The 19757-nt window shown below is 30.3% G+C and overlaps 1 protein-coding gene across 1 annotated transcript in view; it reads right to left on the bottom strand.

Moving 5' to 3' along the window:
- The window catches only part of LOC136986088 (repetitive organellar protein-like), a 40843-nt gene that overhangs the window by 7397 nt on the left and 13689 nt on the right, over positions 1–19757 (bottom strand). Inside the window, exons 4-6 of the mRNA XM_067283549.1 lie at positions 15081–15214; positions 13379–13479; positions 8419–9020 (exon numbers count right to left, since the gene is read on the bottom strand). Coding sequence (XP_067139650.1) covers positions 8419–9020; positions 13379–13479; positions 15081–15214 — 837 coding nt within the window. The remainder of the gene's footprint in view (positions 1–8418; positions 9021–13378; positions 13480–15080; positions 15215–19757) is intronic.

The raw sequence follows: 19757 nt of genomic DNA, 5'->3' as shown, positions 1-19757 counted from the left end.
ATGGATGAAAACCACTACATGTGAAAAGCATTAAAGGTTGGTATGCAAAGTATAAAGAAATTAGAAATGTTGATAACCTGTAAAGAACATTGTTCAGACTTCATTTCTAAAACTAAGTCTGAACAATGAGTTGCAAATTTACCAACTTTTTTATTGCGTTTCATATATTTAAAACAGTAAATTTTCAAAACATTATCAGTATTTTAAATTTTGACTCAAATGCAAAAAATTAACATGCTAGTAATTGCTTAGTTGTCAACTCACCAATGAGTGAGCAACTAAACAATCTTTAATGCTCTACGACCAATTAAATTCTTTTATCCTATTTTGAAAAGTAAAAGTTTCATTGCCTGAAAAATAGATCATGCTGTAATTTTTTAGTTTTTGTTGATTGAAAAGCGGCCAGTGTCGGCACTGGCATTTAAATAAAAATATTCCATTTTGTCAACAAACGTTACTCAAGTAAAATTGCTATTGCGCTCTAGGCACAATAGCAAACTGTCCAGTGTACTGCTGTAATATAATACTTTCAAAATTGTAAACTAATAATTTAAAAGATAAACACTACTTTTATGGCCTAAATAAAAATGTTGACCCTTCTGTCTTTAATATATAAAAATATAAGCACGTGCAAAACTGTATACAGATAAATATTTGACTTCAAAAAATTATTACTTGTCTACCTATTTTTTACTAAATTTTCTGATAAAAATATTAATTAACAGTATATTTACCAATGCATTTTTACCTGATTACAGGTAATGCAGTCTCTAATGCTAGGTGGGGAGCTTTCCAACACAGTTCTAGCAAATTTACTCATTGTGATTCAAATAAACCTAGGAGGGCAGTGCTTAGGCTTTGTATAAATAGCTTTACTTAAGTGCATACAAAGTACAAATTGTATAACTCTCGGAGCTGGATGATTGCCCATAACATGCTTCTTTTGTGACTAATCCTGCAATGGATGGATGCAAACAATAATTACCTAAAGTATGTTTGTTTTCCAGATGATGCTAGCTTACATACTTCATGAAAGGTAAACAGATGTAATGTCCATATATGAGAAACTGAGAACCTACATGCTATTTTAGAGAAAGAGTAGGATAGTCTAAAAGTTAATGTTCGATGCAACCTCGTGCCTAACAAGGTTATACTAAACCCATAATTGTAGCAAATGTGTACTGGATGTAACAGATTTTTTTAGCACCTTAACTGAAAGATTTTAAGCCACAAGCGATGGCTTGTGGCTTAAAATCTTATTGAAACTTCATATGTTTATTGACTCCTGGATGCAACTTTTTCTAATCGATGAATTTGGAGAAGTGAACCGACAGCATGGTAACTTTGGTCACTGGATAAAATCCCTCAACTTTTTTAAGGGATTATGTTAAGGAGTGTTTTTGACACCCACTGCTGATATGAAAACTGAAAATGAAGATAACAGAAAGTATAGCAATGCTCACTGAAGAGTTGTTAGAAAAAAACTTGGAGAGAAATTGAATATCAACTTGTTCTCCAAACCACAAATGAAGCACATGTCGAAGTGTATTAAAACTAGTGTAAAAACTTTCCAAATCAAACTATATTTGCCAAAAACCATATGGGTCTACTTAGCATAGTTTTTGCACAATAAATGTTTATAATCAGGAAAAGACTTTATGATCACCCTGAACAATAGCTTTCAGTAAAATCGATAAAAAATATAAATAATAATTTGGAAATTAGGATCAAATTTTCAAAAAAGTAAGAAATATAGTTATTTAAAAAGGAAAAAAGATGAAAAAATTCACATAATAGTAAGCATACGTATAGAATATCCATATAAAAATATATTGAAAGTGAAATATTGACCACAGAAGCGATTTTTGAAGACATTAAATAAATATTTGCATTCCTGAAATTAACTAAATCCATAAACAGGTAAAACCTTGGCAATCTGGCCGTTTGCTAGTTCGATACATCCAGCGATCTGACACTAATCACTCTCTGGTATTATCAGAACTGTTGCCAAATCAGAAAAGCTTCTCACTAGTGTAAATACCAGTCTCTACTAAATTCTAATGCATTTCCACTAAATGTGGTATGATATCAAGCCCGAGCTTGATCACAAGATTAAAGATTGTTTGGCTTGTCATCTTAGGCAGTTCAAAAAAGGTACAATGACTTATAACTAGAGCCAAAAATTTTCACTTTTGGCGAATTTCTCAGCTATATTCGCCTGGAATGAGCATCTTTCAATTAGTACTAATTTAAAAATCCGGTCTCAATATGACTAAGTTTTTTTTGGCAAAAATCAGCGATTTTCACCCTAACTGGCAAATTTGGCAATAGGTGGCTAAATCGTCAGTTTCCCATGTGCTTTGTGCAAAAATGTCTAGAAAACAGTCAATTGAGTTTAAAATTGATTCTGTGATTAAGGAATTAGGTGGCAATATATTTCTCCGTACCAAAAAACCAATTCTGTGTTAAGTGCTCTACACACGTCAACTATGAACGTGATACAATTAAGAAACGACTTTCGGAATGTCTCAACAATGCAAAACACAAGAAACAACACGCTACAGTCACAAACACTGTTGTTTGAAAATGGAAGCGATTTTGATAAAGAAATGGTTGAAGCATTCACCAGTGCAGATATTCCGCTTGAAAAATTAAATAACAAAAAACTGAGATTGTTTCACGAAAAATATATGAAGAAGCCAATCAAAAGTGTTCCATGTATTTTTTTATTGTAATTAGTTTTTTTTAATGAAACGTTTATTTTATTGAAATTGATGCTGCTGTTCGTGATTTTGCTCATAATTTAGCTGAAATATGATTTTACTTGAAGTCTCATTGCGTTACTTATTTTTTTAGCACTGCGGGCACATCAGAAAACTATCTTCAACTTAGTAACAGAAAAAATTAAGGACAAAATTAATGGACATGATGTCTATTTCATTGTTGACAAAACTAGTGACAAAGTGCAACATAAAGTGGTCAATGTGCTTGCGGGAAAATTGAATGGCGAGAAAGCAAAATCAATGTTAATTGACATGATATTTCATTCAACAGTTGACAACATTATAATACAAGAATGTATATTTGATGTGTCTAGAAAATTGTGGCCAAATGATTTAAGTTTAATATACAAAACTGAAGTTAATAGTGACAGATCGAGCAAAATACATAATAAAGGCAGTAAGTGAGATTTAAAAAAATTCATTGATTTTTCCAAATGTACATCACGTCATGTGTCTCGCTCACACTTTACCTAACGTTGCATTTAGGATTCAGAATGAGTACAAATTAACAAATTTGCTTATATCAGAAATGAAGAAGTTTTTTGTGAAATCAAGAGAAAGACAAAATGATTTTAAGAATGCAACTGGAGTTAGTAATCTTCCTCCAGAACAAATTGTCACTCACTGGGGGTCTTGGTTAAACGCTGCAAAGTACTATGTTGATAATTTTGATACTGTTGAGCGCTTCATTTTGAACTATAAACATAAATCTCATTCAAATGCTAGAAATATTTTGGTGAAACTATTGCAACAGAAGAAAGTTAACCCAAGAAAGACTTATTTGATCTCTGTAATCTTGTCAAGCAATCAAATATTATATTTTCACTGGAAGAACAAGGACTCGGTGTATGAAAAAATAGCACCTTTAATCATCCAGCACAAATATTTAACAAAATAAGAACATTAAGAAGATTTTGTTAAATATTTGTGCTGGATGATTAAAGGTGCTATTTTTTCATATTAATTCTAATTTCCAGTATAATTTAAAGTTGGACTCAGTGTAACTAAACAAGCTGAACTAATTGAAAATGCAAAAGAAATTGTTTCTGGTTATCCTATGTTTTCTCAAAAATTGGAAAAAGTTTTGTCAAGCAATCTTGATCTTATCAAATTTATGTCTTTTGATATGAATTTAATTGATAAAGTTAATAGTGAATACGCTCTTTTAGTTGCAGTCGACACTGAACGTTTATTCTCATCATATTCATCGATATTGAGCAATCAATGTGATAGTTTAAGTGAGGATTATTTGAAATATCTAAGTGTAATTCGTTTTAACTCGTTTTTGAAATAAATAACTGATGATTTTTTTGGCAAATTTAAGGCAAAAAATTGGTGATTTTAAGCACAAAAACTGGCAAAAACTTTCGGCTCTACTTATAACACAATACTATATAAATGTAAAAATCGGTTCCTGAAAGTTCCCAGCTAAAATAATGTACCTCCCACTAAATTTTCTGAGATCACTTCAATTTCTCACTAAATTTAGTGTGAATTACCCACTTGGCAACATTAATATTGCAATGACAGCATGCTTGCATGTCCTTATCGGTAATCCAACTTAATACAATATATAAATATTGTGCAAATAAACAAATAAAGGGCTCTCATACAAGAAGCTAACTCTGTTTCAAAATTTCATGTTTTTGCTCATAAAAAGTGCTGAGCCTCAAATTTTTGCTTGGACATTACATTTTGAATTTTCTGCCATTTTGGGTCGACTTATTACAGTTGCCAAACCTGGCATAAAAGTTTTTCCATACGTAATGCTAACCATCAGCCAAAATGGCTGCATCAGGTGATAACAGCTAACGTAGTGGAATCCAAATTTGTCTTTTTCAAGATAAACCTGACGACGACAAGGATGAAATTAGTGCTGACAATAGCCTGACCGATTCTGATTGGACCAAAGACAAATCAGATAACAGTAGTTGTGAAGACAAGGTAAATATGTCCATTTATAATATCACCTGATTATCATGTCAGTTAGCACATTTTTTCACTCCACATTTCCTTCTGCTTCGTTGCTATCCAACATCATCTAATTTTTAATTTTGCTGTAGCCAAAGTCGATTGTTCAAACTTTCGTAATTTTAGTCTCACCTAGAATCAGTTTGCATAGAATATGAAAGAGAAATGCTATGTCTTTGTGATTGATTACCCAATGTTCAACATGAAAACAACAAGTGCAAGTTTTTTTCCTGATGATGTTCAAATGACCAGAAATTACATAACTTCAAAGTATCAGAGCCACTATAGCAGAAAACATAATGCATAGAAGACATATGTAAATTATGATTTGACTATAAACTCACAATAGCATGATTACTATCTTACATGGTGTGAATAAAACAGGAAGTCAGCTGTTTCATTGTCAAAATTTCAAAAAATATTTTGTGAAGACTTTAACATTGGTTTCAAGTTGCCCAAATCTGACATGTGTCCCATCTGTGATGGTTTCCATGTATCTATTTCAAATGCCAGGAACAAAAGTGATGAGATTAAGGTAGAAACTTTGATGAAAGAGAGATTTGTACATTTGAGAAGTAGGAGCATGCCAGGAAACCATATGCAAGTTGACAAAATCAGCTGACGATTCCTCTGATGATGTGCTTCACTATTGACTTGCAACAGGCACTTTTCACTGTGAAATTGTCAGTAGGGTCAGCCTTTTATAAATGAAAATTGTAGACTTTTAACTTCCGTGTTCATGACTGTGGATCCAACATGGGCTACATGTTTGTACAGTCTGAGAATGAAGCAAGGCAAGGATTCAGTGAGATAGCAAGTTATTTGCTGAAGTACATAGAAATTCAGAAACTCAGAATAAAAACATTTCATTTAATATCAGACAAAAACAAAAACTGGTCTTTCATTGCAATGTGTAAATCTTTAGTTCAGTATAAACACTTTAATGAGATATGACAATTTTTTATTGGTGGGACACACCCATTTGTCATGCAATTGAGATTTTGGGTTGCATCAAATTATCAGATCAGTCCATAAGTTCATGCGTATTTTTATCTACAAAAAAGCAGCAAAAAATTTTAATTAAATTTTATTTCAATCTATAATGTATTCACCATTATTTTGTACAATTTCTTGCCATCTTGATGGTAGCTTTTTAATCCCGTCTTCGTAAAATGATTTCGGTTTTGAATCAAAATATTCAGAAATAGCCTTTTTTACATTGTTCTCATCCTCAAAAGTTTTCCCTTTTAAAAAATTCTGCAAACTGTGAAAAAGATGATAATCACTGGGAGCAATATCTGGCGAATATGGTGGATGAGGTAAAACTTCCTAGTTGTATCTATCAAGTTTCTGTACAGTTATTTTTGCAGTGTGTGGTTTGGCATTGTTATGCTGCAAGAGAACCTGCTTTCTGTTCACTAACGACAGTTGATTTTTTTTCAATTTTTCATTTAAATGTTATAATTGCTCACAATACATTTGGGCTGTAATTGTTTGATTAGGTTCTAACAGCTCAAAGTGAATTACACCTGACATATTCCACCAAACAGACAAAAGAATTTTTTTTTGGATGCAACCCACCTTTTGCAGTCGGTTTTGGCTGCTTGTCGCGATCCATCCATTGTCTTTTTCTCGTCACATTATTATAGAGGATCCATTTTTCGTCTCCAGTAACCAGCTTACCAAGAAAAGGTTCTAAAGCAATACGGGATAAAAGAGACGTGCAAATGTTTACACGTTGTTGTCGGTTAGCTATTGACAGTTCATGTGGTATCCATTTTCCTAGCTTTGAAACTTTTCCGATTTGTTGTAGGTGTCTATGAACAGTTCCATGGGATGAATTTAAACGTTCCACAATTTCATCAACTGTTAAAGATGGTTCTGCTTCAACTAGTGCAGAGAGAGCATCATCATCAAAGTCAACGGGTCTTCCAGTACGAGCCTTATCCTCCACACTAAAATCATTGTTTCTAAATCTTTCAAACCACTTCTGCACAGTCCTTGCACTAATTACGATTTGATTATTTACAGTATTTATTTTTTTGGCTGCATTTGTAGCATTCTCACCACTTAAAAATAAAAAGTATAAAACATGTCTTTTGTATTCGTCGGTTACTTCCATTTTAACGAAAATAAACAACTGAAATGTTTACAATTCTGAACAGTATTATATGAATGAGATCCAATTTAACACTTCAGTGTAAAAATTATCACATTAGACTGACATTTTTAACAGCAAAACAAGATTTTTCTCAAGGTCATAAAAATGCGCATGGACTTATGGACTGACCTGATATATGCAAAGAAACACGAGCCCAATGTCTACAACCTGATCCACAGAAAGATGTGATCAAGAAAACATATTTGTTGTCACTTAATGAGGAGTGTAGACTTCAAATATGTACAGTCATTGCTGAATGGGATCACAAAATAAGTTTTCACCACTGAAAAACAACCTCTGGAATTCTCTAAAGCTTCAACATTCAAATTCACAGCATCAGATCCAGATCACCTGCATGTTTCCCACAGTTATGCCTATGAGAACAATGCAAACATGGTAAGGTTACTTTGCTGAAATGGAGCAGACAGCATGTGATGCTTATGAATCCCTTTCAGTTGACACCTAAGTATTCATCCAAGCTAAAGATACCAAAAGATAAGATAGTTGATGTGTTTTCATTGATGCAGTGGATCTCTGCTTCATATCAAGAGTTTTATATGCAGTTGGTGTCATATGATATTGACCAGCAAAATGTTGACATTGATGAAGACACTGGCAATGTCATTTGCTAAAAAACTAATGATAACTTTCATTTACCATATTTTCTGGCGTATAAGACGACCCCCGACTTTTACAGTTAAAATATAGAGTTTGGAATATACTCACCCTATAAGACGACCCCCGACTTTTGAGAAGATTTTCCCGGGTTAAAAAGTCGTCTTATACGCTGGAAAATATGGTACTTTTGATATCAAAAGCTAATGATTCTTATTCAAGTTTCTGTTCAAAATTTATATTGTAAGCATAAATTAATACATCTTATTGTTACATTTATATGGTCCACTAAAAACAATAACATATAACTTTGCATGTGTTGTTATTCAAAACTATGAAATAATCGCAGCACCTTACAATCACTGACTTGTGGGCTATCCTGACACAGGACCAATTTCAATAGCAGATTCTTTACAGGTATATGGTGCCATCCCACAATCAGCTGGTACTGTGTTACACATTCTTGCATTACTGAAGCCAGCTAACAGAAACCTGAAATGTAACACTAAAAGTTAATAGCCAAAGAGTGTGCTATTAATATGGAATGTAAAACAAAATCATAAAAATTTCCAATTTAGAGATTTAAGCAAACTTTCAAATCCAATTATCCCAAAATAGAGAAAGAGAATTAGCACCTTCTATGAGGGAGCTCTTCAAATCTTTTCTTTCCAAATGACTAAGCTATTGAATTCATCTCACTTCCAATAATCTGAAACTGTTCCATTCCCATATATGTCAGATTACCAAGATTGTATTGTATTTAAGTAAAATGTATAGCTCTATTAAATTAAAATAATTAAATAATACATTTATATAAATACTATAATACGTGAAATTAAAGAATATTTAATTCTATATTAAAATAATTAAATCTTAATTTTCACTCACTTCATTTAATTTTATTTTACTGTCTTCATTAGAATGTTCTGAAGTATAATTCATCAAAATGCTTCTGAAACTGTCAAAATCTAACAATTCATACAAATACTGTAATGTTTTCACCATCCTACATTCAACTTCATTTACAATAAATGTAACAGATGTGTTTTCAAAATGAAAACAATTGGAATCAAAGCTACGCACTGCTTTAAAATAGTTATCAGAACAAGAGATACCAGGTTTAAGCGTAGAATTTTTTTCTGTACTGATTATATTCTTTAAAAATCCCATGGATTCTTTCAACGATTCTTCTAACAATAAGATAATTTTGAACGATGGCAATGATTCTATTGGCAAAGTCTCTTTTCTTATATTATAGTCTTGATTATTTAAATTTAATTGGGTCAAAAATAGATTTAATAAATTATTTTTATCATTTTTTAATTTTTTCAAATTGAATACTGCATTAGTATCAAAAACATCTTGAGTGCATTCTGGCAAGATGTCTTCATTTTCCTTCTTATGTTCACAAATATTTGGATCAGTATGCAAAAATAAGCTTTTATCTTCACTTAATGAGTTAATAGTAAGAAGCTTCATACTTGAATATTCTGTAAATAAATAAGTAAAATAAAATCTAATTATACAATAAGAAAATTTGTTTATTCATTTCACTATCATTAATTTTTTATTATAAAGTCAATAGTAGGGCTGGGAATTTGTATGCATGTGTTTTTCCTTCAAATACTATGATGTTAAACCTCAATATAAATCAATTTGAGTCCAAGTTATGAATGGAATTTGGATCCTAGACACTTATAACACTTGGAAAAATTCTTTATTGTAATGCATCCCACAGATAGTTTCCTGTTAAAAAAAAAAAACAACTTCAAGTATCTCAGAGTATTAAAATGTCCTTAAATAAGTGCAACATGAAGCATCAAAATGAGCCAAAACAGCAATTGATTGCAGGTAAATTCTAGTTGCACTGAAACTAACTTTAGTAGAGTTCATGATATTAGTTGAAAACAAAACATTACTATCAGCTTCGTCATTATATCTGTAATTAGTTAAATAATTTAATAACTTAATAACTTTACTTCTCATTTGTATGAGGCTATAAACTTGATTAGACAGCATAGAAAGTTTATAAAATTTTATTTGTAATTGACTCGATTGAGCCTCCTACATGAAACATTATTTTAACCCGTGTCTAATGCATGTTTATCCCCTCCCACTTAAAAGATATGTAACAGATGTTTGCTTGTACACAGAAATGAAATATGCATGCATTTCAGTTTACAAATTTTAGCATATATAACTGGCAATTTTAACATGCATGATGCTCAGCAACAATTAGGTTTATTGGTGCATTGATGTGATTTAGTTTATTTGCTGAGAAAGCACTGGATACATGCATAATACATATTTCAGGCATTTTTGTGAATGTGATATATTGAATAACACAAAAATCTGGCCCTTATTTAAATAATTTTAGGTAATAAGAAAAATTATTTTCATTCATTTTTTTGATTAACTGTTGTCTAAATATTTGTTTGATAAATTTCTTAAGAGTAAAAATAAGAGAATGATGTTATTTCAAATTTAAAATGGATAATGTCTTTGTGTCATTTTACATTAAATACCAACTTATTTGTCTTACATTTTTGCATCTTAATATATACAGTGGAACCTCACTTAACGAACATAATTTGTTCCGGAATCTTACTTGTAATGCGAAACACTTGTTAAGTGAAACAATTTTTCCCATATAAATTAATGTAAAATATGATAATGCGTTCCATGCCAAAAAATAAAATATTTTATGTAAAACATTTATTTAAAGAAAATTATACAATATACAATGCTGAGGAGCGTGAATCATCTTCATCTTTTCTTCTAGCACGGAATAAACCAACCTGGAATGCAAATTTAATTTTTCAGAAAACAAAAAAAATCACAGATAATATGTCTGATAAACATGCCAAATTCTTGGGCTATGTAAAGGCTATAATTAAATATTAGAAATTAATTAATTTGACTAGAGGTAGACAGTAATGCTGCCAACTCGTATTAAATTTAATAATTATAAATAATTAATTTTTAATTTAGGCATTCTAAAATTTAATTTGGAATTGGTCATTAAATTTAATAGAAGATAGCAGCATAAGTAGCTACCTCTAGTCAAATTAATTAATTTCTAATATTTAATTATAGCCTTTACATAGCCCAAGAATTTGGAATATTGTTTGGCGTGTTTATTATATAATGTGCTATGATTGTTGATGTTTATATGTAATGTGTGTGAACACAAGTTTAGAAAAATGTGTGATCACAAGCGACACTAAGATGCTAGCAGAACAAGTGCTAAACACAGACTGATGGAGCATGCGCACAATTTGGGATGTCCCTTCTCCTTGTCACTTGTTATGCGAAATGTCGCTCGTTAAGTGAGTCATTTTTTTACTATTTGTTTTGCTCATTATGTGAATTACTCGTTATGCGAGATGCTTGTTAAGCAAGGTTCCACTGTATAGCTTTTACAGAAACAAGTAAAATGAAAACAACACCTTTCACAAATTTCCAGCAACAAATTTAATCGTATAAAAACGTTTTCAACTGATTTGATCAGCCCTCTTCAGTTAATCAAACAAAAAATAAAAAGAATGAAACTAATAATTCAAATTTACAAAAGCAAGAGAACGGAAAGATTTTTGCGGTTACGCAGACGATCTAATAACGATACAACAATAAACGGTAATAAAAATGCAGAATTGGACAATGTATATTTGGCTCTTGACCAAATACACATTATCCAATTTTCCGCTATCCAATAAACAATTTCCAGGCAGCCGACAGCCCATCCGCATCTCTGTGGTTGATGCATTGAGACGTTAATTGTGCTCTATATATCTCTAATTTCTCCATGTGTCTAATAGCTTGTTTAGATCCAGTGGCTTTTATGATGGCAGCACTATCCCAGTGTACTGTGATTTCCTGTTGCCTAGCAAATGCTGCTAGGACTGTGCTGTCAACAGTCCTATTAACAGATTGTTTATGTTCTTTTATTCTCTGTTTTAAATTATGTAAGGTGGCTCCAATGTACATCAGATCGGAGTTAAAACGCTGGTCTCTAATTGGTATCGAGTACACTCCAGTTCGTTCATTTGGCTTCTCTATCATTCCTTAATAGACGGTAAACCGTCTGGTTGCGTCTATAAACTACACATAGGTTCCTATCCTTGGTCACCTTCTTAACAATCCTGTTGATAAACGGAATATAGTCCATCACCACCGTTTTCCGCTGTTCATTTCCGTGCAGTTGTCGTTTACGTTTCTGCATACTCGTAATTAGTTGGTCTACGTCCTTCCTCCGGTAACCATACTGTGTTGCTACGCTTCTTACATACTCCAATTCTTTATATGTGTCGCAAATATTTGCGCAATGCGGGTATGTTCATTTCACCCATGCCTGCAAAGCCGCTAACTTAAACTGGACAGGATCTATGGAGTTTCTGAGTATGATGATAGGTTGGTATACCGGTTTCCTGTAGATATTTGTCTGTATTGCCCCGTCTCTGCAAGTGATCATTGCATAAATAATTAAATAATTTAAATAATAATTTAGAATTAATTAAATGATTTATTATTTAAATTATTTAATTAATTGTAATTATTAAATTTATTAAGAGATGGCGCCTAACGTCTACCTCTAATGCCAAATTGTCTATTAAATTATTAGTATTATAGCCATTTCTTGCCCGATTCTATTTGGCTTTGGTTGGTGTATAGTTCTTCATTCTTGCTTTTTTATTCTGGGTTGGTGGAATTTGAAAAAAAAAAAAACCCCTCGTTAATTACGAGGGGTTTTTTTTTTACAACAGTAAGTGTAGAATAAAAATTACTTAGTTCTGAATAAATACTGTTTAATTTGAACAACAAAAAACAAAGAAAAAAGAATTAATAGCTTTTATCTAAAAAGAAATGCCTCTTAACTTATAATTTAAATCTAAATTTCCACTTCCAATACACAATTCTATAATATCAAACTTATAAATGCAACTTTTCTCAAAGTAACCACATCTTCATCACAATTGAAATGCTTTCGATATTTGCTGAAAATTGCACTTTGGTTTGCAGTCTTTTAAGCACTGAATGCGATGTCACATTTCCTAATGTCATCTACATACTTATTTGCTAACAATTACTTTATTCTTACCAACAGTTTTCCCATATAATATATATGACAAAACATTATTACTATTATGTTAATTAAATTACCCTGTGACAACCATCTAATCACCATTTTTTAATTCATCAAACCATAAATGCCAAGTCAGCAGGCCAGGAATAAAGCTATCAGTTATTAGTGGAGATTAATTTTGAATAGAGAATGCAGACTTTTTGCTCTTTTAACAATACAAACTCCCCAAAAAATAAGTAAAGAATCAAACAAAATATAATGACTTCAGAAAATAAAATAATGTTTGGGCTCAATTCTTCACATTCTTACATCAATTTTTAAAAATATAAATAAACAGAATTATTGAGCTCTTCAAAACATTTTATCTGTTCATCTGATATAATTTAAACTATTTAAAATTTTAATCTATAAAGTATATTATACACAAAAATAATAAAATAAGCAGCATAATTTATGTTGCTGCATAATTTATGTAAAAATGTTGTTTATTTTGAGAAAAATAGTTAAACCAAAATGCATGCAATAAGTGAATTATAATAATTTAAGTTACAATATATATTTTATAATAATGATTCCTAGAACTTTTAGACATGTCAGACTTGTAAAATGTTTGCAGACTGGCAAAAAGTTTTTGGCCTGTTATTTTACCAAAAATACAAAGTATCATCTGTATAAAAAAAAAACATTTTAAAATAGAAAATATCAGGAAAATAATTTCTACATAAAGAACATTAATGTATCACAAAATAAAAACTTTTGAAATACCTGATTTGGACCACAACTTTAATTTATAACATTTATTTTCTTCAAGATCTTCAAGATTTTTGTCATTAAAATTCTTAGGGCGTTTTGCAAAACTTTCTATGCTGTAAAGAAATCATATATTTTTGTTTAAATTAAAAAATAAATTATAGATACTATAAAATATTTGAGAACAAAGAAAAATAATTGATACCAATTTGAATGTCAAATTTTAATTATTAATTAGGACTTCCAACTGAATTAAAAACTCTATGATAATGATCGTAAAATTTCTGATGACTTTTTTTTGTGAAATTTCTTATAATACATATGAATAAAATTGATATATTTTGAATTTTATACTCCAAAACAAAAGGTAATTTGTTATATGGGAGAGAAATCACACTTAACTGACGTTAAAAACATGCACTTATTAAAAATTGTTAGTACTTTCAAAGACATACTTTCACCCTGTAATACCCCTACCATGGATATTCTGCATCTATGGTTAGAATTATTTAAGCATTTCACTTTGTAGTTGCTCTAAAGATCTTCACTTGGGAGTTATATTTTTGTTGATAATTTTGCGTGCATCACATTTTTATTAGACTGTTCCAATTTTTTTTTTTAATTGAATATTTAATATTCCAACTTTGTGCCTTAAATGAATTAAAAAAAGAACATTATATTTATGTTCTATTCTTATGTTTAAAATTTTTGTCGATTTTTGCCTGATGACGAAGGCTGTATGTCTTCAAAAGTACTCACAATTTTTAATAAATACATGTTTTTAATGTCAGTTAAGTTTAATTTCTCTCCCATATAACATTTGTGGTGTGAAGTGAATATTGTTTTTATCAATTAAAAGTAATTTGTTAACATATTATTATCACATATCAAATTACAGAAAATTTCCATTATATAGCAATTAAAAAAAGTATAGAGTTTTATACAGTATTTTGCTTTCAGGAGAATTTTGTATTGTTCTTTTATGAGTTTTGATATTCTATTGTATGTTCAGTGTTCATTTTTTAAATTTTCAATTACTGTATTTGTAATTTTTATTGAAAAATATGATAAATTACACAAATTTTTAATAAGCAATTTATTATGAAATAACAGTATAATAAAATTGCAATTTATATTTTGTTTTTATCTCTACAGTATTTATATTTAAATGTCATTATTGAAGAAACAATAATGCTAAACAGACAGTCATGGTATCAATGTTCATATAAATGCTTTAATACAATATAACCAGAAATAGAGTAGAGATTCCATAGCATATATAATCCAATTAATATAAGCTCAAAATTTTTAGTCCTCGATTGTATCACACTTTTTTTAATAATTTATTGCATTTTTCAAACTAGTTTAATTTTTTTATTTTTGAATTGAACAGAATATTCTTTAGGAAACTTAGTACAATATTGAAAAACAATAAAAATAATTTTTAAATTACATTCAAGGGTTGGATGTCACCTGATCCTTTGTTTAAGCAAGAAAGGAAGAAATTATCACAAAGGTGTTAATTAATTGCAAATATAGCAATATTTGTACATAATTAATGCCTTTGTGATAATTTCTTCCTTTCTGGTTTAAATTAAATAACAATTTATAAAATATTAAATTTTAAAAATTAAAATTATTCTTATACATTTATATAACAACTAAACTAATTCTTATATTTTATTATAAACTTAAATATTAAGAAATTAATGCTTACTTATTAGCAGAATTTTTTAAAGTATCTACAACAGAAAAATTATTGGCAATTTTAACTGGTGATATTTCTGCAGAACTTTTTCCTTTTTGTTGCAAGATAATCAATTTTTCTACTGTAGTTCTTAATTCGTGATCCTATAAAAAAAGAATGCACTTATAAAAGTAGTATTTAAATATCTTAAATATCAAAATAGCATTCTTGTATTATCTTGTCAGAATCCCTGAATTTCAACTTTTCTATTCTATTAATTTTTATAAAATTCTTGCAGCAATTTTTTTATTTATTGCCAATATTTATCACTATTTATTAATGAGGATTTTGACCAAAAAGTTTGATATTTTTGAGCTGTTTCATTATGTTCTCAAAAAAAAAAAAAGCAGCTTTTTACAATATTCTTACCTCAGATGCCAAATCCACAAACTTTAAGGTGGCAGCCTACCACTCTGGGAGACCCGGAATCGAATTTGGATAGGTCGAAAAACCCCAGGAATTGTCTGGAAAATATATTGGCCATTGCCGTCCCAACACCCTACTGTGGGCCCGACCAAACCCATTATGGACTTGCTCAAAAAAGCCCTCTTTGTGCCCACAGGGTGGAAAAAGTTAAAAGTATTTCAGGTACTAAAAAGTAAAAGATCCATACAAAAAATAAGCCCCAATGAATGATATTGTAAATTGGCATTTTTCTAAAAGTGCAAGCAAGTGTAAAAACAAAGTACATTTACTTTGTTTTTACAGATAGCCATTCAGTTTTTTTTATTGTGAAAAGACTTTAATGTCAATTAAAGTTAGTGATAAATGACTTTTCACTGTAATGAGTCATACTGATTACAAAAACAGCATGTTGTTAAATTACAACTGATTGATAATTAATATTGAATGTTTGTAATGAAATTTTAAAACATTGAATAGTAACAACATTAAAAATTTTATAAATGGAAATGTTAACAATATCATATCAAGATTATGTATTGTTTCTAATTAAATACATAAAACTGGAAATACCTTATCCTAACAATATAGAAAACTTAATTTTTAAGATAAGAATAATATCATTCTAAGAGAAACTACTTACATGATTAACTTTAATGAAATTATTTAAGTCAAACAATTTAAAAGGTTTCCTTACAACATACTTCACATTACATTACATTTATTTTATAGTATATCCCTTACATTTAAAACATGTAAGGAAAATCTTCTTTATCTGAATTCAATTTTGCATTTTTAATAAAAAAAAAATATAAGGGGTGTCACTCCCTGAATATAAAAAAAAATATGTTGAGGGGGTGACAAGTTATTTGGCTTCAAACTGTCATCTACTTGAGAAATTGTGTATGTAGTTCTTTTTTGTTAAATTATAACTTTTCATGTTTTGATTTAAAATAAATGTTTTGTCTCTGTTGACTCTCTTGTAAGTTTATTTTATTTTTTCAGCAGAACATTACAGCATAGAAAAACACTGAATCAAATATTCAAAATCCATTAATAAATGTAAAGAAGTATTTGAAAATGAATACATTTGTTCTATATATATATTAAAAAAACTTACAGTGATGATACACTCCCAAAGTATACATTGTATTTACACAGATGTTGAGTTACAATTTGCATGGTAATATGCCAAGCAAATTGTCTTGGCATTAAATAGACAATGATGACTATGTCTTTATCATGGAAGTTGTATAAATGGTAGCAATTGAGATAACATCAAATATAAGAATGAGCTAACATAAGAATTAAATTCTATACACATACATTGTAACCCCCAAATCATGAGTGTGTTTTATTCATCAAAATCTCTAATACAAGTATTCTTAACCTTTTTTTGTTCTACATATCCCTTTTCCAATCAGGTGAAGGTCAGACTCCTTCTCAGAGTAATATTTTTAAATGCATAAAATAAAATGACAAAAGAAGCCAGTTATATAAAAATACATTTATTAAAATAAAAAACATGATGTAGCAATATATGTGCTTCTTTATTAACACAATAATTAACAATTTCACACAATAACACAAAATTAAGGTAATAAATTGATTTTTGTTCTCCTAAGCCCATCGACCTCTGGTTAAGAACCACTGTTCTAATAAATCAAAATCTTGTAAATAGAGAAAAACTTTTCCATTATTTCTCATAATTAAAATTTAAACTTTGTAGTAGTAAAATCTAACCATGTTTTCTGAATAAGATTGAAGTGTTACAGAACATTTAACTTTTAACTTAATGATACTACATAATCTTATATACTTTATAAAATTAAGTTTAATGAAATATATTTGAGCTTATAAAGATGTCATACAATAAATTTTCAATGATAAAAATCAATTTTTTTTTTTTTAAATTTAAAGCAGTCACAAAAATTTAGCAAGTAATTGTTAAAAAAAATAAATTGTAATCCAGATATCAACAAAAATAATCACTTATAATTATTGAAAATGTGAAATGCTTTCTATAAAGATGATAATATAAAATTTTCACATTTAAAAATTAAGAGGAAAAACAATTATACATAGATATAATATTCAAAAAAATTGCGAAAAACCTTAAAAACTTTTATGTGATTTGTATACCAGGTGTACCAGTTAATAATGCAAATTTTTTAATCAAAGAAAACGTGATAATTTCAAAAGAGGCTTAAAAGTAATCAAAAATGCTTTATTCAAAATAATGTCATTGATAGCTACACATTTCCCTATCTTTCAGGTAATGTGTGGATACTGTCCAATAGAACTTTTTGTTTTGAAGCAAACCATTCAGAGACCATTTTCCACTTCTTTGTATGTTTTGAAGTGCTGCTCAGAAAGTACATGTGCCATTGATTGGAACAAGTGGAAATCAGAAGGAGCACGGTCTAGTGAGTATGGCAAGTGGGTTAAGACTTCCCAGGCAAGATCTTTTAACGTGTCTTTAACTGGTTTCGAAGTGTGGGATGGTGCGTTATCATGAAGCAAAAGTACTTTGCCGTGTCTTGTGGGCCATTCTGGTCATTTTATGATCAAAGTGTGGTTCAAGTTGATTATTTGTTGTCAGTAATGACCAGTATTAATGGTTTCTCCTGGTTGTAGAAGCTCATAATACACCACACCTTCCCACACATTCCACCAAATACAAAGCATTGTCTTCATTCTGAAGCAATTTGGCTTTGCAGTTGCTATTCATGGTTGACTTGGATCAACCCATAATTTTGTGCATTTAGGATTCTCAAAATAAATCCACTTCTCATCGCCAGTCACAATTCGATGCAAAAAATACTTTCTTTCGTGCCGTTGACGCAATATTTTACTGATAACTTTCACGTTTTCCATTTGTCTTTCATTCAGTTAATGTGGCACCAATTTTCCTTCTTTTAAAATCATCTTCATTGCTTGTAAACAATCAGAAATTGTTTGCTAAGCAACATTTAATCTTTCTGCAAGTAGTTTTTGAGTTTGACATGCATCTTCATCCAATAATGCTTATAACTGTTGGTTGGTCTTCAAACTTTTTTGGTTGACCTGGACATTCTTTGTCTTTCACATCAAAATCATCACATTTAAAATGTTTAAACCAACATTCACAAGTATCATGAGATGAGGCATGTTTACCATAAGCTTCATGAAGTATACGATAACTTTCAGCAGCAATTTTCTTCAAAATAAAGTAGTGAATTAAAACTTCCCACAAATGATCTCTTTTTTTCAGGACAAAATTCAACATATTTAAGCATAAAAATATCTATGATGTTAACACCTTCAGAAAATTTGACATATAAAGTTTTAAAGCTTGTTGTCAATTCAGCAAAATGGCATACATAGCAGATTGGATATACCTCAACATATCTGTACGTGCGATCGAGGGAACAAATCTGCATTATTACCTCTGTGATCACGTGACCGATGCGTTTCCGGTCGCCGACGTGGTCTTCTATGGAGACTGCGCGTTACGCACTGTATCGTAATAACACGACCTAGTAACTCCTATACTATAATAAGCTAATTCAACCCTATTTTAATAGAAATAAAAACATTTTTTTACTCACGTTGATTGTCTGTCATTTCCCTTTTTTACTTTTCTTCCGGCCTTTGGAATTTTGATCTTCGTTTGTTATAGATCTTTTTTTTCCCCCTTTAACGGCTTCGTTTACTACTGTCGATGACTTCTTATTTCTTCCTTTTTTACTCGCGGTGGACGATGTTTCATTATCCTGATCCTTCTCTGATTTCTTTGAATAATTCTTCTTCTTTTTGTCGACGTTTTGAACGGGTGCAGACGGAACCGTCTCGGGTTCAACCCATTTCGGAGTTTTTCCTGTCCCTGGATAAATCATAGCAAGATGTTCGATGAAAGTTTGAAATCTTTCTCCGGCAGTTTTTTTAGGCCAGTCCATGAACTTCTTGTACATGAACAGATACATGTATGAGTCCGATAAATCGGTTGTGTAATGCTTTGGCAGGTGTTTTTTATTTTTTAGGTATCCCCATAAGCGTTCTATGTTTTGAGTGTGGTCCCCTGTCTTCGGATTCACGAAGTTTTTCGAGTGATTTACAGTTCTATGCACTACATCCACGCCTTCGATGTCGTCAATGTGGTTGTACCCCTTCCACTCGTCGGTTATTATCAAACTTCCCGATTTGACGTATTTGTAAACTATCCAGTTTAGAGTTTGTTCAGATCTGTCGTTTACCTGACAAATA

The sequence above is a fragment of the Centruroides vittatus genome, unplaced genomic scaffold (genome assembly GCF_030686945.1).
Source record: "Centruroides vittatus isolate TY-2023 unplaced genomic scaffold, ASM3068694v2 contig_990, whole genome shotgun sequence".
In the NCBI taxonomy this organism is placed as follows: Eukaryota; Metazoa; Arthropoda; class Arachnida; order Scorpiones; family Buthidae; genus Centruroides; species Centruroides vittatus.
The sequence above is the reverse complement of the archived record's forward strand: the minus strand, read 5'-3'. Positions and strand labels throughout refer to the sequence as shown.